This window comes from Scyliorhinus torazame, chromosome 14, assembly GCF_047496885.1.
Source record: "Scyliorhinus torazame isolate Kashiwa2021f chromosome 14, sScyTor2.1, whole genome shotgun sequence".
Taxonomy (NCBI): domain Eukaryota; kingdom Metazoa; phylum Chordata; class Chondrichthyes; order Carcharhiniformes; family Scyliorhinidae; genus Scyliorhinus; species Scyliorhinus torazame.
This window is the reverse complement of record NC_092720.1, coordinates 217941090-217967494: the sequence shown is the minus strand read 5'-3', so window position 1 is coordinate 217967494 and position 26405 is coordinate 217941090. Positions and strand designations below refer to the sequence as shown.

The 26405-nt window shown below is 56.7% G+C and overlaps 1 protein-coding gene across 1 annotated transcript in view; it reads left to right on the top strand.

Moving 5' to 3' along the window:
- Positions 1–720: 720 nt before the first annotated feature.
- LOC140389164 (uncharacterized) overlaps positions 721–26405 on the top strand; it is a 119168-nt gene continuing 93483 nt past the window's right edge. Inside the window, exons 1-4 of the mRNA XM_072473325.1 lie at positions 721–1446; positions 1537–1632; positions 1726–1959; positions 4581–4676. Of these exons, the coding sequence (XP_072329426.1) occupies positions 1036–1446; positions 1537–1632; positions 1726–1959; positions 4581–4676 (837 nt within the window). The 5' untranslated portion in view covers positions 721–1035. The remainder of the gene's footprint in view (positions 1447–1536; positions 1633–1725; positions 1960–4580; positions 4677–26405) is intronic.

Here is a 26405-nt window from a genome sequence, read left to right as displayed (position 1 = left end):
GTCCGGGTGCTCCGGTTTCCTCCCACAGTCCAAAGATGTGCAGGTTAGGTGGATTGGCCATGATAAATTGCCCTTAGTGTCCAAAATTGCCCTTAGTGTTTGGTGGGGTTACTGGGTTATGGGGATAGGGTGGAGGTGTTAACCTTGGGTAGGGTGCTCTTTCCAAGAGCCGGTGCAGACTCGATGGACCGAATGGCCTCCTTCTGCACTGTAAATTCTATGATCTATGATCAGTATGAAAAGCCCTGAGGGCTGGGGGAGGAGTCAGCCAGCACCAGAGACATTTCAGACTCGCTTTTAAATCAAATATTATTCTTGGAAAAAATTCAGACAACCTTGTAATTCTCCAAAGCTGATTTTTATCAAAAAATCTTCATTTTCACAGTGATATAAGTTTCAGTCAAAATTCATAACAAATAAATACCAAACATCCAACTTGAGTTGGAGTCAGGCTGGGTTTACGTAAAGGGTCAGGTCAGGAGGAGCTGGACAATATGTTTCAGTTTGTATTTCCCACAAAGTAAAACACAACTTGACCATCCGTGCCTGGGGCTGCTTTGAGACAGAAGTATATGAAGGAGAGCAGCAGGCTGCCAGTCACTCACAGAACACAATCCCCACCTCCTCCCATCCTCTCTCCACCCACCCCCACCACCAACAGACCTTCACTCCCATCGCCTGGGTTCAACTATTCCCTGTTGCTCCCTCCAATCCTGTTTATTCTTGATTCTGCTCCGGGTTTTGTCTCCAGCTCTCAAAGTGGGCAGGACCGAGAGCAGCAAATAACAATAATTCCTTGATGTGGAGATGCCGGCGTTGGACTGGGGTGGGCACAGTAAGAAGTCTGACACCAGGTTAAAGTCCAACAGGTTTGTTTCGAATTGCTCGCTGTCGGAGCACTGCTCCTTCCTCAGGTGAATTCCGTGAGTATTGCAGTGAACATCATGAGGGAATTACTGAACTGAATATGTTCAGTAGCGGAGCAGGAACATTGAAACTGAAAGTGGTTTGAATCAGGAAGTGCTGAGTGTGAACATGGCTTCCAGAGAGCAGGAAGAAAGTTTGTCCGAGGATTTAATTTGTTCCATTTGTCTTGATTTCTTCACTGATCCGGTTTCACTGGAGTGTGGACACAACTTCTGCCGCTCCTGTATCACCCAGTGTTGGGAAAAGAAGGAGAGAAACTCCTGCCCGGAATGTAGACAGGAGTTTCCAGAAAGAATCCTCAGGGCCAATCGGATCTTAGTGAATCTGGCTGAGAAAGCTCGAAAATTAAAGCTGAATGGGAAAGAGAAGGAAAGTAAACTTCACTGTGAGGAACATCAGGAAGAACTGAAGCTGTTTTGTGAAACTGACAAGAAATTGATCTGTGTGATTTGTAGAGATTCGCGGAAACACAAATCTCACAACTTTCTGCCGATTGTAGAAGCTGTTGAAATCTACAAGGTAAAAGGGAACAGATTTGATCCCCTGATGATCTGATCACATTTTCAGGATCTAACACTTTTATTTTCTGATTTTCTCTCCCAATCCCAGGATGGGGTGAAATCTTCCTTCGATTCTCTCACAGAGAAGAAATCGACGGTTCTCGAAATGGAGCAGCAGCAGAAACAGAAGATTTCCCAAATTAGGGTAAAGTCTCCCTGTGCTGAGCTTCCAAATTTAATCCATTATTTTGTTGTTTATATCACAGAAACATATTATTTTTAATGTTTCTTCTTATAGAAACAGTCGGTCAGTCTGCAGAGCCACATCACATCCGAGTTCACTAAAATGCACCAGATTCTCACTGAGAAAGAGCAGCGTTTCATCCGAGATCTCAGGGAAGAAGAGGAAAAAATTCTAAAAACAATGGAGGAAAATCTTTGTGAAATTCAGGAGAATTTAAATTCTATTCAGGAGAAACTCTCAAAGTTGGAAAACCAGTTGGAACAAAAAGACGGAGTGAGATTTCTGAAGGTGAGGGATTATATTTCAGTTTAGTTCAGTGAAAGTTCACAGTCACAATATGGTCCACACGAGCCTCCTCCCATCCTACTTCATTTCCCTGTCAATATATCCTTCTCTTCCTTTCTCCCTCATGTGTTTATCCAGCTCCTCCTTAAATGTATCCCTGGCTTTCCCTGGCTGGGTGGAATTTAATGCTGTTCCCCCCAGGGTACATTTAGTCAGGGTGTGGGGTGAGTGGAAGGGGACATGGGGAATGACACTGTGTGGAGTTTCTGTTGTCTTTCCATCTCTACACAGATTAAGTCCGTGGTGGTAAGTCTTGTGGGACAGCCTTCCTGTAACCAATTCAGCCCCTTAACAGGGCCATGAATGTTCTCATCCTGCTGTCACTGGTATTCCCTCAGCAATGAGCAGGGGTCTCACAATACGGGAAGCCTGAAAATCAAACCCTGTTGGGGTTACTGGTGGGATTCTGGGAGGGGATGGGGGGGAGGTGGTGGGATTGAGGATGTAGCGGGAATGCCCTTGTTCAGTTGCACTGTGTACCTGATTGAGGGACTGTAAGAGGTTCACGCTCCCGTTTCCTCTGACTGATGGTTCTTGACTTGAGGATTTTGTAAAGGACAAAATTACACAGACACGGGGATTGGCTCAACCACAAACTTGTTGTTTAGTGAAAACACTCCCAACACCCGAATACAAAGAGCTGTAAATAGTGTAAATAACATCACACAGCATTTAATTGGTTTTCCAATTTAAATCCCGCCACAATTTAACCTCGGCTTCCACATAAACACACAAATCACCACAACTTATTAAAAAGCCTCTCCTGAAAATCCACAGACAAAACCCCACATTTCAGCCCAAACGTTCCTCAATTCAAACCCAAATCCCCCCCGGATTTGGATGTTACACTGAAGTTATTTTAAAACCTCAGCCCCAATCCCCCTCGGATTTGGCTGATAAATTACAATTCCCCACCCGGCTGCTCCTTCTGGTGTGAATTGTAGGCCCGGGAGCCAGGTTGACCGTTCTTGACCCTCCTTCTTGACTGCAGTGCCAGACCCTTGGATCTTGTCCTTTTAATGATGATTCTTATCGGAATATCACAAACACATTTCCTGAAGCCATCCTGCTGGAGGGTCAGTGCTCAGCACCTTTCAATCTCTTTACACAGTCATTTTCAATCCCAGGGTCGGGGCGTTCCCGATCGCGGGAAGTGGGACCCTCATAAAATCCAACCCATGGGGTTTAAACTGAATTGGAAAAGCAGCAGTTAATGATGTTGGAATCAGGTTTAAACTGGCTTCACAGACTCATTAATGAGACTAATTAACTTCCTGCCGCTAGTCCGGTGCATTGACCCCTTCCCGACTCTGACTTAATCCCGGGAGGTTTTCCTGCCATCGACAGACTGAGCCGTGTCCTCTCGTGTGATTCCCTATGTCCGGACACCATGCTCGCTGCTGTGACAGACTGGAGTAAATTCCACCCCGTGTGACAGTGAGTTCCACATTCCCATCACTCTCTCGGCAAAGATGTTTCTCCTGAACTCCCGATTGGATTTATTTGTAACTTTATTGTTGTGTTATGTAATTTGGAAGAACACAAGCTGCCACTTGATGCAGTTTTGAGTAAAGGTTGCTCCAAACTTTGAAGTGAGTTGAATGTGTTTTATTGAACTATTAGCACAGTTCTCAATGAGTTCGACTCTCTGCTAATCTAAATGTAGTAACTCAGTCTAACTGAACCAGCCTTGCTCTAAGCCACGTGCTGGGGTGTGATGCTGAGGATACACCCTGTCTCACTCTGTAGATGTTGGTCTGTGGAAAGAGGCGGGGTGTGAGTGCCTCATCCCTTTTATAGTGAGATACCATCCCTCAGTGTCCTGACTGCTCATTGGTCGTGTCCAAATTCTATGTGTTCATTAGCTGCATGTTTGCATATCATAGAACATACTGTGCAGAAGGAGGCCATTCGGCCCATCGAGTCTGCACCGACCCACTTAAGCCCTCACTTCAACTCTAATCCCATAACCCAACAACCCTCCAAACCTTTTTGGACACTAAGGGCAATTTAGCATGGCCATTCCACCTAACCTGCACGTCTTTGGACTGTGGGAGGAAACCGGAGCACCCAGAGGAAACCCACGCAGACACGGGGAGAACGTGCAGACTCCGCACAGTTAGTGACCCAGTGGGGAATCGAACCTGGGACCCTGGCGCTGTGACGCCACAGTGCTAGCCACTTGTGCTACCGTGCTACTATATCATGACATATATTATGTTTCTATCCCTATTTCTGGATTCTCTACAGTGTAAACATCTTCACTGAATCTATCAAACCCGACCCATTTCATCATTTGAAAGATCTCTATCAGGTCTTCTCTTTTCTACAGTAAAGTTGATCAATCTTTGCTGTTAGCTAAAGCCTCTCAGTTGCTGTCAATCTTTTTGATACTTTCTCCTGTGCTTCAATATCCTTTGTGTAACATCCTCTTTCTATTCCATGTCTGCAGCAATGGGAATTGACAATTCTCAGCAGCTTGTAACAATGTGAGGGTCATTTCTGCTTTCTGGATATAGACAGTCCGTCTCTGTCAACTCAGATTTGTGTTTTGTTTATTTCAGGAGGAAGCATCTCGGAAGGGGAGGTCGGACATGAACTTTACTGAAACTCAGGGCAAGTTGGTAAAATTACTCAGCAAAGTGTTTATGGTCAATTTATAATCAACTCTTTAATATTTACAGGATTAGCGATGAGGATAAAAATCTGTCACTAGCAGATGGTGTCCTGTCCATCGGAAAATTCAACAGCCCTTTCCCGTTCCCAGTGTGGAGAGGAATGCTGGATGTCATTAACCCTGGTAAAACTCAGATAAGTTCCTCTGTCCTGATTTATATCTTATATTTCAATCATTATCCATATAAATATCAAAGACACCGGGCGGGATTCTCCGGTCCGCCAGCCCCCTTTTCCTGGGCAGCGGCCCTCACCGGCAGCGGGATTCTCCGTCTACGTCACCTGCCAATGGGATTGCCCATTGTGGCCACCCCACACCGCCGGGAAACCCGTGGGCGTGGGGGCGCTGCCGGCGCAACGGAGAATCCGTCGGCAGAGAGAATGTTTAAGAGCTTTGTTATAAAGAAATGAGGATAAAAATGGTCCTGATTGGAATTAAAGTCTGATTCATGCACCTAATCCACTTTCGAAACATCATTCTCAACTTGGTCAGCTGAAACTGTCAGCTCCCCAAACATCACCAACACAGGAACTCTCAGATGAAGCTCTGTCTCCAGAACCCATCCATACTTTACAAACTTCAGCAAGTGGAAACTCCGCCATTCCCAGCTGAACCTTTCCTCCCCGAAAATCCCAGAGTGACCGTATTTAACCGCGTGTTTCCCGGCGCCCGCAGTGCCGAGAAACTCATGGCGATAAAACGCCCCCCACGTTGGGTTCGGTGCCTGTGGGGAACGCGGGGCCGAGGCCGCTCATCGCCCCGTTTTGTGCAGTGAGGAGCTCCGCTCGTCCGAACTCCTCAGTGCAGCGAAAGATCGGGACGCCATTTTAAAATGATATCCCGATCTCCCAGGCCACCGACGCCACCCCGACACCCCCCCCCCCCCCCCACCCCTGCCAAGCACCAACTCACTTTGGGAGGGTCCCCAGCTCCCCCCGCAACACACACGCTGGACACCCCCAGCCCGATCACCAGCACACAGAAAATGGCAGCTTGGCACATTGGCAGTGACAGCCTGGCAGTGCCCTTGTCAGCTAGCAGTGTGATGCAACCATCAATTCACTCAAAGACACGAGGAGAAGTAAACCGTGGTTTTAATCAGCTTAGAACAGTGACTGCCTGCGACTGTAACAATAGTGGAAACCGCCTGCAGGTCAGCTGCTCTTTATACTTCCTTTCAAGGGGAGGAGCCATGGGCAGAGCCCGTACATGCCCCAACATATCCCCCTGTGGGTGAAGCCACACAATGGCCCATAGGTGGAGCCCACAGGGTTAACAACATAACACAACAGCAGAACATGATACAAATGCACTGGTGAATTATTAGCACTATACATTCCCCACACAGGGCCACCTGGGTGCCTGTGTGCTTTGTTTGGGGTGAGCTCTGCTATTCCCCTGCTTCCCCTGCAGTGGGGCTGAGCTTCTGATGAGTGAACTGAGGAGTGGCAGCACCTGGTGTGTCACTGATTGAGCTTGGCCACGCCCATCCCGGTGATGGCTCAGCCGGGGTCTGAGGCTTTCCAGAGGGGCGGCCTGGGTGTCTCCCAAATGACCAGAGGCTCTGTGAACATTTCCAGGACACAGTGAGCAGTCAGCAGAGTGAGCAGCCAGGGGCCTGTGAGTAGCACCAAAGGGGTGTGTTTAAAACCCAGACTGCAGCAATGGGGGTCTGAGCCAGGCCACCCCGATCCCGAGGGGGACACCCCGAGTGCACAGAGCTGTCACCAAGTCGCTCCCCGTTACTCCCCCCGGCCCAGGCAGCCCCCCCAGCAAGTCCCACAATTATTGAGGCTTTTTGAGGGTTTTTCCCCTCTCTCTGCCCCTCAGCAGCCATGGAGCCCAGTCCCCGTTTGTAAATACTTGCACTAATTCACACCCGCGTGACGTCTGCCTGAGAGGGGCGGAGCATCGTGGAAGGGCGGAGCATACTGTGTCCAATCCGCTGATTAGATTTAACTCTATGTAAATGAGGGTGTTACATGGGCCCGCTGCAGGGCACAAACTTTGATTTCACCGCCAGGGAGGGACTGGAGCCTGGCGTCGGAATCAGTGCCGGGCACAAACCTCGATTTGTGCATTACGCCCGATTCTCCGCCCGATCGCACTTCCGGTGCCGTGAAGCGGAGAATCCGCCATATTTGTTTCCACGGAGCAGAACGGAAATATCTCGGTGTTGAGATCTTCATCTAAATTTGTGAAGAGATTAGTTTATTTTGATGATGTCACCCACACCCCACAGTTTTACACACACACACACAGTTACACACACACACAGTTACACACACACACAGTTTTACACACACACACACACACAGTTACACACACAGTTACACACACACACAGTTACACACACACACACACACAGTTACACACACACAGTTACACACACACACACAGTTACAGACACACACACAGTTACACACACAGTTACACACACAGTTACATGCACACACAGTTACATACACACACAGTTAGACACACACACAGTTACACACACAGTTACACACAAAGTTACACACACACACAGTTACACACGCACAGTTACACACACATGCACACAGTTACACACACACAGTTACACGCACACCAACACACACGCAGTTACACACACACACACACCGACACACACACAGTTACACACACACACACACAGTAACACACACAGTTACACACACACAGTTACACACACACACAGTTACGCACACACACAGTTTAACGACAGTTACACACACACAGTTACACACACCCACACACACAGTTACACACACGTACACAGTTACACACAGTTACACACACGCAGTTACACACACACACAGTTACACACACACACAGTTACACACACACACACAGTTGCACACACACATACACACAGTTACGGACACACAGACAGTTACACGCACACAGTTACACGCACACACACAGTTATACACATATACAGTTACACACAAACGCACACACAGTTACATGCACACACAGTTACACACACACACAGTTTCACACACACACACCCACACAGTTACACACACACACACACAGTTATACACACACACAGTTTCACACACACAGTTACACACACACACACACTTACACACACAGTTACACACACACAGTTACACACAAACATACACAGTAAACCCCCCCCACACACGCACACACACACGGTTACACACACACAGTTACACAGACACACAGTTACACACACACAGTTACACACTCACAGTTACACACACACAGTTACACACACGCACAGTTACACACACGCATACATAGTCTCTCCCCGATCCCCAGTGACTCTCCCCCGGTCCCCAGTAAGTCTTTCCCCCGATCCCATGAGTCCCTCCCCGATCCCCAGTGAGTCTCTCCCCCCGATCCCCAGTGAATCTCCCCCGATTCCCAGTGACTCTCCCCATGAACCCCAGTGAGTCTCTCCCCCGATCCCCAGTGAGACTCCCCCGATCCCCAGTGAGTCTCTCCCCCGATCCCCAGTGAGCCTCCCCGATCCCCAGTGACTCTCGCCCTGATCCCCAGTGAGTCTCCCCTGATCCCCAGTGACTCTCCCCCGATCACCAGTGAGTCTCTCCCCGATCCCCAGTGAGTCTCTGCCCGTTCCCCAGTGACTTTCCCCCTGATCCCCAGTGAGTCTCCCCCGATCCCCAGTGACTCTCCCCCGATCCCCAGTGATTCTCTCCCACGATTCCCAGTGAGTCTCTCTTCCCGATCCCCAGTGAGTCTCCCCTCGATCCCCAGCGAGTCTCCTCCCGATCCCCAGTGAGTCTCCCCCTGATCCCCAGTGGGTCTCTCCCCGATCCCCTGTAAGTCTCCCCGATCCCTACTGAGTCTCTCCCCCGATCCCAAGTGTGTCCCCCCCAATCCCCAGTGAGTCTCTCCCCGATCCCCAGTGAGTCGCTCCCCCCGATCCCCAGTGAGTCTCCCCCCCGATCCCGAGTGAATCTCTTCCCCCGAAACGCAGTGAGTCTTTCCCCCCCGAAACCCAGCGAGTCTCTCCCCCCGATCACCAGTGAGTCTCCCCCGACCCCCAGTGAGTCTCTCCCCCCGATCCCCAGTGGGTCTCGCCCCGATACCCAGTGAGTCTCTCCCCCCCGAACCCCAGTGAGTCTCTCCCCCGATCACCAGTGAGTCTCTCCCCCCGATCCCCAGTGAGTCTCTCCCCCCCGATCCTCAGTGAGTCTCTCCCCCCGATCCCCAGTGTGTCTCCACCGATCCCCAGTGAGTCTCCCTTTATCCCCAGTGAGTCTCCCTCCCGATCCCCAGTGAGCCTCTCCCCCGATCCCCAGTGAGTCTCTCCCCCCGATCCCCAGTGAGTCTCCCCCCGATCCCCAGTGAGGCTCTCCCCGCGAACCCCAGTGAGTCTCTCCCCCGATCCCCAATGAGACTCTCCCCACGATCCCCAGTGAGTCTCTCCCCGATCTGCAGTGAGTGTCTCCCCGATCCCCAGTGAGCCTCTCCTCCGATCTCCAGTGAGTCTCTCCCCCCGATCCCCAGTGAGTCCCTCCCCGATGCCCAGTGACTCTCCCCCGATCCCCAGTGACTCTCCCCGATCCCCAGTGAGTCCCCCCCTGATCCCCAGTGAGTCTCCCCCCGATCGCCAGTGAGTCTCCCCCGATCCCCAGTGAGTCTCCCCCTGATCCCCAGTGGGTCTCCCCCCGATCCCCAGTGAGTCTCCCCGATCCCCAGTGAGTCTCCCCCCCCGATCCCCAGTGAGTCAGCCCCCCGATCCCGAGTGAGTCTCTCCCCCCAAAACGCAGTGAGTCTTTTTCCGCCGAAACCCAGTGAGTCTCTCCCCCACGATCCCCAGTGAGTCTCCCCCCCAAAACCCAGTGAGACTCTCCCTCCGAAACCCAGTGTGTTTCTCCCCCCGATCCCCAGTGAGTCTCTCCCCGATCCCCAGTGAGTCTCTCCTCCCCGATCCCCAGTGAGTCTCTGCCCCCGATCCCCAGTGAGTCTCTCCCCCCGATCCTCAGTGAGTCTCTCCCCCCGATCCCCAGTGAGTCTCCACCGATCCCCAGTGAGTCTCTCCCCGATCCCCAGTGAGTCTCTCCCCGATCCCCAGTGAGTCTCTCCCCCGATCCCCAGTGAGTCTCCCCCGATCCCCAGTGAGCCTCTCCCCCGATCCCCAGTGAGTCTCTCCACCCGAAACCCAGTAAGTCTCTTCCCCTGGTCCCCAGTGAGTCTCCTCCCCGATCCCAGTGAGTCTCTCCCCCGATCCCCAGTGAGTCTCGCCCCCCTGATCCCCAGTGACTCTCCCCTGATCCCCAGTGAGTCTCGCCCCCCTGATCCCCAGTGACTCTCCCCTGATCCCCAGTCTCTCCCTGATCCCCAGTGAGTCTCCCCCGATCCCCAGTGAGTCTCTCCCCCCCGATCCCCAGTGAGTCTCCCCCCGATCCCCAGTGAGACTCTCCCCCCGAATCCCAGTGAGTCTCTCCCCCGATCCCCAGTGATACTCTCCCCACGATCCCCAGTGAGTCTCTCCCCCGATCTCCAGTGAGTCTCTCCCCCGATCCCCAGTGATACTCTCCCCACGATCCCCAGTGAGTCTCTCCCCCGATCTCCAGTGAGTCTCTCCCCCCGATCTCCTGTGAGTCTCTCCCCCCAATCCCCAGTGAGTCCCTCCCCGATCCCCAGTGAGTTTCTCCCCGATCCCCAGTGAGTCTCCCCCTGATCCCCAGTGAGTCTCCCCCTGATCCCCAGTGAGTCTCCCCCGATCCCCAGTGACTCTCCCCGATCCCCAGTGAGTCCCCCCAGATCCCCAGTGAGTCTCCCTCCGATCCCCAGTGAGTCTCCCCCCGATCCCCAGTGAGTCTCCCCCTGATCCCCAGTGAGTCTCCCCCCGATCCCCAGTGAGCCTCCCCGATCCCCCGTGAGTCTCCCCCTGATCCCCAGTGAGTCTCTCCCCCGATCCCCAGTGAGTCTCTCCCCGATCCCCAGTGAGTCTCTCCCCGATCCCCAGTGAGTCTCTCCCCGATCCCCAGTGAGTCTCTCCCCCGATCCCCAGTGAGTACTCCCCGATCCCCAGTGAGTCTCTCCCCCGATCCCCAGTGAGTCTCTCCCCGATCCCCAGTGAGTTTCTCCCCCGATCCCCAGTGAGTCTCTCCCCGATCACCAGTGAGTCTCCCCCGATCCCCAGTGAGTCTCTCCCCGATCCCCAGTGAGTCTCTCCCCCGATCCCCAGTGAGTCTCCCCCGATCCCCAGTGAGTCTCTCCCCCGATCCCCAGTGAGTCTCTCCCCGATCCCCAGTGAGTCTCTCCCCGGTCCCCAGTGAGTCTCTCCCCGATCACCAATGAGTCTCCCCCGATCCCCCGTGAGTCTCCCCCTGATCCCCAGTGAGTCTCTCCCCCGATCCCCAGTGAGTCTCCCCGATCCCCAGTGAGTCGCTCCCCGATCCCCAGTGAGTCTCCCCCACGATCCCCAGTGAGTCTCTCCGCGATCCCCAGTGAGTCTCTCCCCGATCCCCAGTGATTCTCTCCCTCGATCCCCAGTGAGTCTCTCCCCGATCCCCAGTGAGTCTCTCCCCACGATCCCCAGTGAGTCTCTCCCCCGATCCCCAGTGAGTCTCTCCCCACGATCCCCAGTGAGTCACTCCCCGATCACCAGTGAGTCTCCCCCTGATCCCTAGTGAGTCTCCCCCGATCCCCAGTGACTCTCCCCGATCCCCAGTGAGTCCTCCCTGATCCCCAGTGAGTCTCCCCCCCGATCCCCAGTGAGTCTCCCCCCGATCCCCAGTGAGTCTCCCCCGATCCCCAGTGAGTCTCCCCCGATCCCTCGTGAGTCTCCCCCGATCCCCAGTGAGTCTCCCCCGATCCCTCGTGAGTCTCCCCCTGATCCCGTGAGTCTCTCCCCCGATCCCCAGTGAGTCTCCCCCCCAAAACCCAGTGAGACTCTCCCTCCGAAACCCAGTGTGTTTCTCCCCCCGATCCCCAGTGAGTCTCTCCCCGATCCCCAGTGAGTCTCTCCTCCCCGATCCCCAGTGAGTCTCTGCCCCCGATCCCCAGTGAGTCTCTCCCCCCGATCCTCAGTGAGTCTCTCCCCCCGATCCCCAGTGAGTCTCCACCGATCCCCAGTGAGTCTCCCTTTATCACCAGTGAGTCTCCCTCCCGATCCCCAGTGAGCCTCTCCCCCGATCCCCAGTGAGTCTCTCCACCCGAAACCCAGTAAGTCTCTCCCCCTGGTCCCCAGTGAGTCTCCTCCCCGATCCCAGTGAGTCTCTCCCCCGATCCCCAGTGAGTCTCGCCCCCCTGATCCCCAGTGACTCTCCCCTGATCCCCAGTCTCTCCCCGATCCCCAGTGAGTCTCCCCCGATCCCCAGTGAGTCTCTCCCCCCCGATCCCCAGTGAGTCTCCCCCCGATCCCCAGTGAGACTCTCCCCCCGAATCCCAGTGAGTCTCTCCCCCGATCCCCAGTGATACTCTCCCCACGATCCCCAGTGAGTCTCTCCCCCGATCTCCAGTGAGTCTCTCCCCCGATCCCCAGTGATACTCTCCCCACGATCCCCAGTGAGTCTCTCCCCCGATCTCCAGTGAGTCTCTCCCCCCGATCTCCTGTGAGTCTCTCCCCCCAATCCCCAGTGAGACTCTCCCCCCGAATCCCAGTGAGTCTCTCCCCCGATCCCCAGTGATACTCTCCCCACGATCCCCAGTGAGTCTCTCCCCCGATCTCCAGTGAGTCTCTCCCCCCGATCTCCTGTGAGTCTCTCCCCCCAATCCCCAGTGAGTCCCTCCCCGATCCCCAGTGAGTTTCTCCCCGATCCCCAGTGAGTCTCCCCCTGATCCCCAGTGAGTCTCCCCCTGATCCCCAGTGAGTCTCCCCCGATCCCCAGTGACTCTCCCCGATCCCCAGTGAGTCCCCCCCGATCCCCCGTGAGTCTCCCCCTGATCCCCAGTGAGTCTCTCCCCCGATCCCCAGTGAGTCTCCCCCGATCCCCAGTGAGTCTCTCCCCGATCCCCAGTGAGTCTCTCCCCGATCCCCAGTGAGTCTCTCCCCGATCCCCAGTGAGTCTCTCCCCCGATCCCCAGTGAGTCTCTCCCCGATCCCCAGTGAGTCTCCCCCTGATCCCCAGTGAGTCTCCCCCGATCCCCAGTGACTCTCCCCGATCCCCAGTGAGTACTCCCCGATCCCCAGTGAGTCTCTCCCCCGATCCCCAGTGAGTCTCTCCCCGATCCCCAGTGAGTTTCTCCCCCGATCCCCAGTGAGTCTCTCCCCGATCACCAGTGAGTCTCCCCCGATCCCCAGTGAGTCTCTCCCCGATCCCCAGTGAGTCTCTCCCCCGATCCCCAGTGAGTCTCCCCCGATCCCCAGTGAGTCTCTCCCCCGATCCCCAGTGAGTCTCTCCCCGATCCCCAGTGAGTCTCTCCCCCGATCCCCAGTGAGTCTCTCCCCGATCACCAGTGAGTCTCCCCCGACCCCCCGTGAGTCTCCCCCTGATCCCCAGTGAGTCTCTCCCCCGATCCCCAGTGAGTCTCCCCCGATCCCCAGTGAGTCGCTCCCCGATCCCCAGTGAGTCTCCCCCACGATCCCCAGTGAGTCTCTCCGCGATCCCCAGTGAGTCTCTCCCCGATCCCCAGTGAGTCTCTCCCTCGATCCCCAGTGAGTCTCTCCCCGATCCCCAGTGAGTCTCTCTCCCGATCCCCAGTGAGTCTCTCCCCACGATCCCCAGTGAGTCACTCCCCGATCACCAGTGAGTCTCCCCCTGATCCCTAGTGAGTCTCCCCCGATCCCCAGTGACTCTCCCCGATCCCTCGTGAGTCTCCCCCGATCCCCAGTGAGTCTCCCCCGATCCCTCGTGAGTCTCCCCCTGATCCCGTGAGTCTCTCCCCCGATCCCCAGTGAGTCTCCCCCCCAAAACCCAGTGAGACTCTCCCTCCGAAACCCAGTGTGTTTCTCCCCCCGATCCCCAGTGAGTCTCTCCCCGATCCCCAGTGAGTCTCTCCTCCCCGATCCCCAGTGAGTCTCTGCCCCCGATCCCCAGTGAGTCTCTCCCCCCGATCCTCAGTGAGTCTCTCCCCCCGATCCCCAGTGAGTCTCCACCGATCCCCAGTGAGTCTCCCTTTATCACCAGTGAGTCTCCCTCCCGATCCCCAGTGAGCCTCTCCCCCGATCCCCAGTGAGTCTCTCCACCCGAAACCCAGTAAGTCTCTCCCCCTGGTCCCCAGTGAGTCTCCTCCCCGATCCCAGTGAGTCTCTCCCCCGATCCCCAGTGAGTCTCGCCCCCCTGATCCCCAGTGACTCTCCCCTGATCCCCAGTCTCTCCCCGATCCCCAGTGAGTCTCCCCCGATCCCCAGTGAGTCTCTCCCCCCCGATCCCCAGTGAGTCTCCCCCCGATCCCCAGTGAGACTCTCCCCCCGAATCCCAGTGAGTCTCTCCCCCGATCCCCAGTGATACTCTCCCCACGATCCCCAGTGAGTCTCTCCCCCGATCTCCAGTGAGTCTCTCCCCCGATCCCCAGTGATACTCTCCCCACGATCCCCAGTGAGTCTCTCCCCCGATCTCCAGTGAGTCTCTCCCCCCGATCTCCTGTGAGTCTCTCCCCCCAATCCCCAGTGAGACTCTCCCCCCGAATCCCAGTGAGTCTCTCCCCCGATCCCCAGTGATACTCTCCCCACGATCCCCAGTGAGTCTCTCCCCCGATCTCCAGTGAGTCTCTCCCCCGATCCCCAGTGATACTCTCCCCACGATCCCCAGTGAGTCTCTCCCCCGATCTCCAGTGAGTCTCTCCCCCCGATCTCCTGTGAGTCTCTCCCCCCAATCCCCAGTGAGTCCCTCCCCGATCCCCAGTGAGTTTCTCCCCGATCCCCAGTGAGTCTCCCCCTGATCCCCAGTGAGTCTCCCCCTGATCCCCAGTGAGTCTCCCCCGATCCCCAGTGACTCTCCCCGATCCCCAGTGAGTCCCCCCCGATCCCCCGTGAGTCTCCCCCTGATCCCCAGTGAGTCTCTCCCCCGATCCCCAGTGAGTCTCCCCCGATCCCCAGTGAGTCTCTCCCCGATCCCCAGTGAGTCTCTCCCCGATCCCCAGTGAGTCTCTCCCCGATCCCCAGTGAGTCTCTCCCCCGATCCCCAGTGAGTCTCTCCCCGATCCCCAGTGAGTCTCCCCCTGATCCCCAGTGAGTCTCCCCCGATCCCCAGTGACTCTCCCCGATCCCCAGTGAGTACTCCCCGATCCCCAGTGAGTCTCTCCCCCGATCCCCAGTGAGTCTCTCCCCGATCCCCAGTGAGTTTCTCCCCCGATCCCCAGTGAGTCTCTCCCCGATCACCAGTGAGTCTCCCCCGATCCCCAGTGAGTCTCTCCCCGATCCCCAGTGAGTCTCTCCCCCGATCCCCAGTGAGTCTCCCCCGATCCCCAGTGAGTCTCTCCCCCGATCCCCAGTGAGTCTCTCCCCGATCCCCAGTGAGTCTCTCCCCCGATCCCCAGTGAGTCTCTCCCCGATCACCAGTGAGTCTCCCCCGACCCCCCGTGAGTCTCCCCCTGATCCCCAGTGAGTCTCTCCCCCGATCCCCAGTGAGTCTCCCCCGATCCCCAGTGAGTCGCTCCCCGATCCCCAGTGAGTCTCCCCCACGATCCCCAGTGAGTCTCTCCGCGATCCCCAGTGAGTCTCTCCCCGATCCCCAGTGAGTCTCTCCCTCGATCCCCAGTGAGTCTCTCCCCGATCCCCAGTGAGTCTCTCTCCCGATCCCCAGTGAGTCTCTCCCCACGATCCCCAGTGAGTCACTCCCCGATCACCAGTGAGTCTCCCCCTGATCCCTAGTGAGTCTCCCCCGATCCCCAGTGACTCTCCCCGATCCCCAGTGAGTCCTCCCTGATCCCCAGTGAGTCTCCCCCCCGATCCCCAGTGAGTCTCCCCCCGATCCCCAGTGAGTCTCCCCGATCCCCAGTGAGTCTCCCCCGATCCCTCGTGAGTCTCCCCCTGATCCCGTGATTCTCTCCCCCGATCCCCAGTGAGTCTCCCCCGATCCCCAGTGAGTCTCTCCCCGATCCCCAGTGAGTCTCCCCCCCGATCCCCAGTGAGTCTCTCCCCGATCCCCAGTGAGTCTCTCCCCCGATGCCCAGTGAGTCTCTCCCCGATCCCCAGTGAGTCTCTCCCCGATCCCCAGTGAGTCTGTCCCCTGATCCACAGTGAGTCTCTCCCTGATCCCCAGTGAGTCTCCCCCTGATCCCCAGTGAGTCTCCCCCCGATCCCCAGTGAGTCTCCCCCGATCCCCAGTGAGTCTCCCCCGATCCCCCGTGAGTCTCCCCTGATCCCCAGTGAGTCTCTCCCCCGATCCCCAGTGAGTCTCTCCCCGATCCCCAGTGAGTCTCCCCCCCGATCCCCAGTGAGTCTCCCCCGATCCCCAGTGAGTCTCTCCCCGATCCCCAGTGAGTCTCTCCCCGATCCCCAGTGAGTCTCTCCCCGATCCCCAGTGAGTCTCTCCCCCGATCCCCAGTGAGTCTCTCCCCGATCCCCAGTGAGTCTCCCCCGATCCCCAGTGAGTCTCTCCCCGATCCCCAGTGAGTCTCTCCCCGATCCCCAGTGAGTCTCTACCCGATCCCCAGTGAGTCTCTCCCCCGATCCCCAGTGAGTCTCTCCCCGATCCCCAGTGAGTCTCCCCCGATCCCCAGTGAGTCTCTCCCTGATCCCCAGTGAGTCTCTCCCCCGATCCACAGTGAGTCTCTCCCCGATCCCCAGTGAGTCTCCCCCTGACCCCCAGTGAGTCTCCCCCGATCCCCAGTGACTCTCCCCGATCCCCAGTGAGTCCTCCCCGATCCCCAGTGAGTCTCTCCCCCGATCCCCAGTGAGTCTCTCCCCGATCCCCAGTGAGTTTCTCCCCCGATCCCCAGTGAGTCTCTCCCCGATCACCAGTGAGTCTCCCCCGATCCCCAGTGAGTCTCTCCCCGATCCCCAGTGAGTCTCTCCCCCGATCCCCAGTGAGTCTCCCCCGATCCCCAGTGAGTCTCTCCCCCGATCCCCAGTGAGTCTCTCCCCAATCCCCAGTGAGTCTCTCCCCCGATCCCCAGTGAGTCTCTCCCCGATCACCAGTGAGTCTCCCCCGATCCCCCGTGAGTCTCCCCCTGATCCCCAGTGAGTCTCTCCCCCGATCCCCAGTAAGTCTCCCCGATCCCCAGTGAGTCGCTCCCCGATCCCCAGTGAGTCTCCCCCCCGATCCCCAGTGAGTCTCTCCCCGATCCCCAGTGAGTCTCTCCCCGATCCCCAGTGAGTCTCTCCCTCAATCCCCAGTGAGTCTCTCCCCGATCCCCAGTGAGTCTCTCCCCCGATCCCCAGTGAGTCTCTCCCCACGATCCCCAGTGAGTCACTCGCCGATCCCCAGTGAGTCTCCTCCTGATCCCCAGTGAGTCTCCCCCGATCCCCAGTGACTCTCCCCGATCCCCAGTGAGTCCTCCCTGATCCCCAGTGAGTCTCCCCCCGATCCCCAGTGAGTCTCCCCCCAATCCCCAGTGAGTCTCCCCCGATCCCCAGTGAGTCTCCCCCGATCCCTCGTGAGTCTCCCCCTGATCCTGTGAGTCTCTCCCCCGATCCCCAGTGAGTCTCCCCCGATCCCCAGTGAGTCTCTCCCCGATCCCCAGTGAGTCTCCCCCCCGATCCCCAGTGAGTCTCTCCCCGATCCCCAGTGAGTCTCTCCCCCGATCCCCAGTGAGTCTCTCCCCGATCCCCAGTGAGTCTCTCCCCGATCCCCAGTGAGTCTCTCCCCTGATCCACAGTGAGTCTCTCCCCGATCCCCAGTGAGTCTCCCCCTGATCCCCAGTGAGTCTCCCCCGATCCCCAGTGACTCTCCCCGATCCCCAGTGAGTCTCCCCCGATCCCCAGTGAGTCTCTCCCCGATCCCCAGTGAGTCTCTCCCCGATCCCCAGTGAGTCTCTCCCCGATCCCCAGTGAGTCTCTCCCCCGATCCCCAGTGAGTCTCTCCCCGATCCCCAGTGAGTCTCTCCCCCGATCCCCAGTGAGTCTCTCCCCCGATCCCCAGTGAGTCTCTCCCCCGATCCCCAGTGAGTCTCTCCCCGATCCCCAGTGAGTCTCCCCCCCGATCCCCAGTGAGTCTCTCCCCGATCCCCAGTGAGTCTCTCCCCCGATGCCCAGTGAGTCTCTCCCCGATCCCCAGTGAGTCTCTCCCCGATCCCCAGTGAGTCTGTCCCCTGATCCACAGTGAGTCTCTCCCTGATCCCCAGTGAGTCTCCCCCTGATCCCCAGTGAGTCTCCCCCCGATCCCCAGTGAGTCTCCCCCGATCCCCAGTGAGTCTCCCCCCCGATCCCCAGTGAGTCTCCCCCCGATCCCCAGTGAGTCTCCCCCGATCCCCAGTGAGTCTCCCCCGATCCCCCGTGAGTCTCCCCCTGATCCCCAGTGAGTCTCTCCCCCGATCCCCAGTGAGTCTCTCCCCGATCCCCAGTGAGTCTCCCCCCCGATCCCCAGTGAGTCTCCCCCGATCCCCAGTGAGTCTCTCCCCGATCCCCAGTGAGTCTCTCCCCGATCCCCAGTGAGTCTCTCCCCGATCCCCAGTGAGTCTCTCCCCCGATCCCCAGTGAGTCTCTCCCCGATCCCCAGTGAGTCTCCCCCGATCCCCAGTGAGTCTCTGCCCCGATCCACAGTGAGTCTCTCCCCGATCCCCAGTGAGTCTCCCCCTGATCCCCAGTGAGTCTCCCCCGATCCCCAGTGACTCTCCCCGATCCCCAGTGAGTCCTCCCCGATCCCCAGTGAGTCTCTCCCCCGATCCCCAGTGAGTCTCTCCCCGATCCCCAGTGAGTTTCTCCCCCGATCCCCAGTGAGTCTCTCCCCGATCACCAGTGAGTCTCCCCCGATCCCCAGTGAGTCTCTCCCCGATCCCCAGTGAGTCTCTCCCCCGATCCCCAGTGAGTCTCCCCCGATCCCCAGTGAGTCTCTCCCCCGATCCCCAGTGAGTCTCTCCCCAATCCCCAGTGAGTCTCTCCCCCGATCCCCAGTGAGTCTCTCCCCGATCACCAGTGAGTCTCCCCCGATCCCCCGTGAGTCTCCCCCTGATCCCCAGTGAGTCTCTCCCCCGATCCCCAGTGAGTCTCCCCCGATCCCCAGTGAGTCGCTCCCCGATCCCCAGTGAGTCTCCCCCCCGATCCCCAGTGAGTCTCTCCCCGATCCCCAGTGAGTCTCTCCCCGATCCCCAGTGAGTCTCTCCCTCGATCCCCAGTGAGTCTCTCCCCGATCCCCAGTGAGTCTGTCCCCCGATCCCCAGTGAGTCTCTCCCCACGATCCCCAGTGAGTCACTCCCCGATCCCCAGTGAGTCCCCCCCTGATCCCCAGTGAGTCTCCCCCGATCCCCAGTGACTCTCCCCGATCCCCAGTGAGTCCTCCCTGATCCCCAGTGAGTCTCCCCCCCATCCCCAGTGTGTCTCCCCCCGATCCCCAGTGAGTCTCCCCCGATCCCCAGTGAGTCTCCCCCGATCCCTCGTGAGTCTCCCCCTGATCCCGTGAGTCTCTCCCCCGATCCCCAGTGAGTCTCCCCCGATCCCCAGTGAGTCTCTCCCCGATCCCCAGTGAGTCTCCCCCCCGATCCCCAGTGAGTCTCTCCCCGATCCCCAGTGAGTCTCTCCCCCGATCCCCAGTGAGTCTCTCCCCGATCCCCAGTGAGTCTCTCCCCGATCCCCAGTGAGTCTCTCCCCTGATCCACAGTGAGTCTCTCCCCGATCCCCAGTGAGTCTCCCCCTGATCCCCAGTGAGTCACCCCCGATCCCCAGTGAGTCCTCCCTGATCCCCAGTGAGTCTCTCCCCGATCCCCAGTGAGTCTCCCCCCGATCCCCAGTGAGTCTCTCCCCGATCCCCAGTGAGTCTCTCCCCGATCCCCAGTGAGTCTCTCCCCTGATCCACAGTGAGTCTCTCCCCGATCCCCAGTGAGTCTCCCCCTGATCCCCAGTGAGTCTCCCCCCGATCCCCAGTGAGTCTCCCCCCGATCCCCAGTGAGTCTCCCCCCGATCCCCAGTGAGTCTCCCACCGATCCCCAGTGAGTCTCCCCCGATCCCCAGTGAGTCTCCCCCGATCCCCCGTGAGTCTCCCCCTGATCCCCAGTGAGTCTCTCCCCCGATCCCCAGTGAGTCTCTCCCCGATCCCCAGTGAGTCTCCCCCCCGATCCCCAGTGAGTCTCCCCCGATCCCCAGTGAGTCTCTCCCCGATCCCCAGTGAGTCTCTCCCCGATCCCCAGTGAGTCTCTACCCGATCCCCAGTGAGTCTCTCCCCCGATCCCCAGTGAGTCTCTCCCCGATCCCCAGTGAGTCTCCCCCGATCCCCAGTGAGTCTCTCCCTGATCCCCAGTGAGTCTCTCCCCCGATCCACAGTGAGTCTCTCCCCGATCCCCAGTGAGTCTCCCCCTGACCCCCAGTGAGTCTCCCCCCGATCCCCAGTGACTCTCCCCGATCCCCAGTGAGTCCTCCCCGATCCCCAGTGAGTCTCTCCCCCGATCCCCAGTGAGTCTCTCCCCGATCCCCAGTGAGTTTCTCCCCCGATCCCCAGTGAGTCTCTCCCCGATCACCAGTGAGTCTCCCCCGATCCCCAGTGAGTCTCTCCCCGATCCCCAGTGAGTCTCTCCCCCGATCCCCAGTGAGTCTCCCCCGATCCCCAGTGAGTCTCTCCCCCGATCCCCAGTGAGTCTCTCCCCAATCCCCAGTGAGTCTCTCCCCCGATCCCCAGTGAGTCTCTCCCCGATCACCAGTGAGTCTCCCCCGATCCCCCGTGAGTCTCCCCCTGATCCCCAGTGAGTCTCTCCCCCGATCCCCAGTAAGTCTCCCCGATCCCCAGTGAGTCGCTCCCCGATCCCCAGTGAGTCTCCCCCCCGATCCCCAGTGAGTCTCTCCCCGATCCCCAGTGAGTCTCCCCCCGATCCCCAGTGAGTCTCTCCCTCGATCCCCAGTGAGTCTCTCCCCGATCCCCAGTGAGTCTCTCCCCCGATCCCCAGTGAGTCTCTCCCCACGATCCCCAGTGAGTCACTCGCCGATCCCCAGTGAGTCTCCCCCTGATCCCCAGTGAGTCTCCCCCGATCCCCAGTGACTCTCCCCGATCCCCAGTGAGTCCTCCCTGATCCCCAGTGAGTCTCCCCCCGATCCCCAGTGAGTCTCCCCCCAATCCCCAGTGAGTCTCCCCCGATCCCCAGTGAGTCTCCCCCGATCCCTCGTGAGTCTCCCCCTGATCCTGTGAGTCTCTCCCCCGATCCCCAGTGAGTCTCCCCCGATCCCCAGTGAGTCTCTCCCCGATCCCCAGTGAGTCTCCCCCCCGATCCCCAGTGAGTCTCTCCCCGATCCCCAGTGAGTCTCTCCCCCGATCCCCAGTGAGTCTCTCCCCGATCCCCAGTGAGTCTCTCCCCGATCCCCAGTGAGTCTCTCCCCTGATCCACAGTGAGTCTCTCCCCGATCCCCAGTGAGTCTCCCCCTGATCCCCAGTGAGTCTCCCCCGATCCCCAGTGACTCTCCCCGATCCCCAGTGAGTCTCCCCCGATCCCCAGTGAGTCTCTCCCCGATCCCCAGTGAGTCTCTCCCCGATCCCCAGTGAGTCTCTCCCCGATCCCCAGTGAGTCTCTCCCCCGATCCCCAGTGAGTCTCTCCCCGATCCCCAGTGAGTCTCTCCCCCGATCCCCAGTGAGTCTCTCCCCCGATCCCCAGTGAGTCTCTCCCCCGATCCCCAGTAAGTCTCTCCCCGATCCCCAGTGAGTCTCTCCCCCGATCCCCAGTGAGTCTCCCCCGATCCCCAGTGAGTCTCTCCCCGATCCCCAGTGAGTCTCTCCCCCGATCCCCAGTGAGTCTCTCCCCCGATCCCCAGTGAGTCTCTCCCCCGATCCCCAGTGAGTCTCCCCGATCCCCAGTGAGTCTCTCCCTGATCCCCAGTGAGTCTCTCCCCGATCCCCAGTGAGTCTCTAATTTTCTGTTTTTTCTCCCAGTCTCTGTGACCCTGGATGTGGAAACAGCGAATCCCCGGCTCAAGGTGTCTGAGGATCTGAAGAGTTTGAGACTGACCCGGACCCAGAGGAGTCTCCCTGACACCAGGAAGACGTTTACGCACAGGCCCTGTGTGCTGGGATCAGAGGGATTCACATCGGGGAGACATTACTGGGAGGTGGAGGTGACGGGGAATCGGGGCTGGAGACTGGGAGTAGCCGCAGAGTCTGTGGAGAGGAAGGACTGGGTCAGACTGAGCCCAGAGACTGGATTCTGGACCATTGGGTGGTTTGAGGACCAGTTTTATATAAATTCCTCTCCTGGATCCCCTCTCCGTGTCGGTCAGATCCCCGGGAAGGTGGGAGTTTATCTCAGTTATGAGTCTGGGACAGTTTCATTTTACAACGTGGACACCAAGTCCCATCTCCACACCTTCACCGGGAATAAATTCACTGAGAAACTTTATCCTTTATTCGGGACTTTGGATGTAAACCAGTTTCTGAGAATCTGCTCCGGTTCTGATCCGGATCGGGAAAGGGGCGGGGCCTCGGGGTGGTGACATCATCACTGACATCACAATGACTTGAGGGTCAGGGGCAGCGGTCAGGGGTTGGGGGTCAGAAACTGCCGTCGACAACAGTTTGTCACTAAATGTGTTGGTTAATTTGCAAATTGTAAAATCCCAATCAAACTGTAAATAAAAACAACACAAATAAAAACGTCAGAGGATTAAAATAAAAAGGAAATTAAATATCTTGAACTTTCCCTTGCAGTTCATTGTAGTGCCGGTTTCAGCCACACGATGGTGATGTTGAGCTGTACAAAGATCAGTAAAGTTTTACAGCGCAGTATCGCCACCTGCTGCTGGGTACCTGGTACTGGCAGGAATACCAACAACTCAAAATGCTGAATGGCTGATCAGACAATTCAGGCAGGACCTTTCTTCACAACTGAAAGAGAATTGAATCAGAAACAAAGGAGGGAAAATAAACATGAGCCTGGACTTCCCACTTCCATGTTCCTGTCACACACCGAGTCCCTATCGGGAAATTCCACACAGCCAGTCTGGACAATGTTCAGGAAATCCCAGGTTGGGAGAGTGAGATTTCCCAGTTTGGGATCTTGCTGTGTGTCAGGAGCTGAATTCACAAATCTGAGCGTGTATTCCGAGGACAGAGAGGATAAGAATGTCCTCCTGGTTTAATAACTGGGACATTGGTGGATAGTTCGAATGACCAAAAAGGTGACGAGGGGTTATTGGGTTACGGGAATAGGGTGGAAGTGAGGGCTGAAGTGGGTCGGTGCACACTCGATGGGCCGAATGGCCTCCTTCTGCACTGTATGTTCTATGTTTTAGGTCCAGTCTGTGGAGAGGGAAACAGAGTTGACGTCTTGAGTGGAATATGAATCTTTTTCAGATGATTTCCAGCAGTCTCAGTATTTTGCTTCTATTACAACAGATCGAATTATTAGATTGTATAAATATAGTTTACTTGATACAACAACATTACTTGTCAGCAAAACAGTAAACCTAAACCCACAAACTGTTTATGGATTTATTTTTAACCCAGCAATTTCTCAGAATCTTTATGTTATTCAGACCCTCAAATATATTTCAATGTTCAATTAGTTCATACACCTTCACTTCAGTCACTAATATCTGATGATGTCTGTTCTCACCTGCCTACTTACGATTGGCTGGGGACTAATGACTATCCCACAATCCTGTGGGAGTATGAGCTTTCCCAATGAGGGGGGGGCGGAGAAACTCCTAGGAAAATAAGCTGGCCAGTTCAGGAACCAGCAGGAAGGAGAAGGTAGCAAGGGAAGTTACTGCTACTGTTATGAATATATTGTTATAGTAAATAAACGTTATTACCTTGTATCCTTAAAACTTGTGCTGGATTCTTCGTGGACCTTACAAAACTGGCAATGAAGGTAAAAGTGAATAGCTGTCTACACTGCTGAAGCCACCTCCCTGGATTTTTGTTGGATACAGGTTGGAAGTTGTTTTCTATTATACCATGCCTCTGTATGGACGTTTGGATGTTTTTGATGCTGCGCTGGAAAGCTGGAGCCAGTACACACAACGGGTGCGTTACTATTTCTGGGCAAACAGTATCACTGAAAACGAGCGCCAGGTGGTCATATTGCTCACCGCCTCCGGCCCACATACGTTTGGGGTGATTAGGAGCCTTACTTACCCAGCTGCGCCAGACACCAAAACGTTTGACAAACTTGTGAATATAGTGGGGCAACACTTTAACCCAACCCCGTCCACGATAGTCCAGCGTTACCGGTTTAATACTGCTGAGAGGACCCCTGGAGAATCCCTTGCCGATTTTGTTTATCCAGGCTATGTGGGATTGCGGAATACTGTGACTATGGTGAGACCTTGTCAGAAATGTTACGCGACCGTTTGGTTTGCGGTATTAACAATGCAGCAACCCAGAGAAAGTTGTTAGCGGAGCCAACATTGACTTTTCAACAGGCAATACAAATAGTCTTGTCCCGAGAGAGCGCAGAGCGAGGAGTACAGGAGCTACAGGGAATGGAAGTACATGCCTTGGGGCGCAACCCTTTCCGCCCAAAAACGTCCCCCCGCACTCCTGCGGTACCTTGGGCGAGGCAACGTCCGGACCGACGCCAGTGGCCATCGGACATTCCTCCCCGAAGGGAGCCTTCTCCAGAGCCAATGGATGAGGAGCCACGTCCGTGTCAGACTTGTAGGCGACGACCCCGTCGCGGACGGCGGTCCTGGGGACGCCAGAGGCGCCGTCGTTCCGACCGAAACTGGGACCAGCCCAGGGGCCGTAACTGGGACCAGCCCAGGGGCTGTACCTCCAATGTGGATGAACCTGCGGCGACCACTCCTGAGGACGTGGAGATGGAGGACGACTGCCTGCAGCTGCATTGTGTGGCAGCTCCCCGTGTGGCCCCCATTAAGGTGACAGTACGGGTCAATGGCCACCCGCTGGAGATGGATACTGGCACAGTGGTCTCCGTGATCGCCCAGAGGACATTCGACCGCATCAAGCAGGGTATCCAGACCCTTACATTAACTGACTCACAGGCCAGGTTGGCCACCTACACAGGGGAGCCACTGGACATTGCAGGAACTACAATGACCCCTGTTGTCTATGGACGCCAGGAGGGGCGTTTCCCACTTATCGTAGTGCGTGGCCATGGGCCCAGCCTGTTGGGTCGAGACTGGGCGCGCCATTTGCGGTTGCAATGGCAGCACATCCTCCAAACAGTTTCTGGAGGGTTGACTGAGGTGCTAGGACGATACCCAGAGGTATTCCAACCTGGTTTGGGGAAAATAAAAGGGGCCATAGCCCGTATCCAAGTTGAACCAGGAGCCACGCCGCGCTATTTCCGGGCGCGCCCAGTGCCTTACGCCTTGCTCGAGAAGGTAGAAGGGGAGCTCACTCGTTTGGAGAGTTTGGGTATTATCAGGCCCGTCCGTTTTGCTGACTGGGCAGCACCAATTGTACCAGTAATGAAGCCAGATGCCACAGTTCGCTTGTGTGGCGACTATAAACTTACAGTGAATACAGTTTCCCGACTCGACCGATATCCAATGCCTCGCATAGAGGATCTCTACGCGAAACTTGCAGGTGGACTCTCATTCACAAAATTAGATATGAGTCACGCCTACCTGCTGTTGGAGCTGGACCCTGCCTCCCGACCATATGTAACAATTAATACACACCGGGGCCTGTATGAATATACACGGTTGCCCTTTGGAGTATCCTCTGCCTGCGCAATTTTTCAACGTGTTATGGAGGGCATTTTGAGAGGCTTACCACGTGTGGCTGTCTACCCAGATGACTTGTTGATTACAGGGACGTCGGAGCAAGAGCATTTGGAAAATCTGGAGGCTGTCCTTAGACGCCTTTCGGAGGCTGGAGTCCATTTACGTCGCACAAAGTGCGTATTTCAGGCAAAATAAGTAGTCTACCTAGGTTATCGGGTGGACCGTGAAGGTCTGCACCCCGTCGCAGAGAAGGTGCGTGCAATTCAACATGCCCCCACCCCGACTGACACTTTGCATCTTCATTCTGTTCTCGGTCTCGTAAACTATTACGGGAAGTTCCTCCCCAATCTGGCAACTACGCTGGCCCCTTTGCACCTGCTGCTAAAGAAAAATCACACCTGGGTTTGGGGTCAGCCGCAAGAAACCGCTTTCCGGCGGGTAAAGCAACAATTGTCGTCATCTGGGTTACTAACCCACTATGATCCGGGAAAGCCTTTGCTCGTCACATGTGATGCATCCCCGCATGGTATTGGGGCCGTCCTGTCCCACAAGATGGAGAACGGGGCCGAGCGACCGATAGCTTTCGCCTCCCGCACATTGACTGCAGCGGAGAAGAAGTACGCGCAGATCGAGAAGGAGGGACTGGCAGTGGTTTTCGCGGTGAAACGCTTCCACCAGTATGTGTACGGCCACCATTTCACTATCGTGACTGATCATAAGCCCCTGCTGGGACTCTTCAGAGAGGATAAGCCAATACCGCCCATTGCTTTTGCACGGATCCAGCGCTGGGCTTTGTTGCTTGCTGCATATGAGTGTTCTCTGGAGCACAAACCAGGTACGCAGATAGCAAATGCCGACGCACTGAGCCGATTGCCTTTATCGACCGGCCCCATGTCGACCCCCACGACCGGTGAGGTGGTTGCAACCCTAAATTTTATGGACACCTTGCCTGTCACGGCATCACAGATCCGTGAGTGGACCCAGACGGAGCCAGTCCTGTCAAAGGTTCGGCACATAGTCCTGTATGGTGGGCAGCATAGACAGCTCCCAGGCGA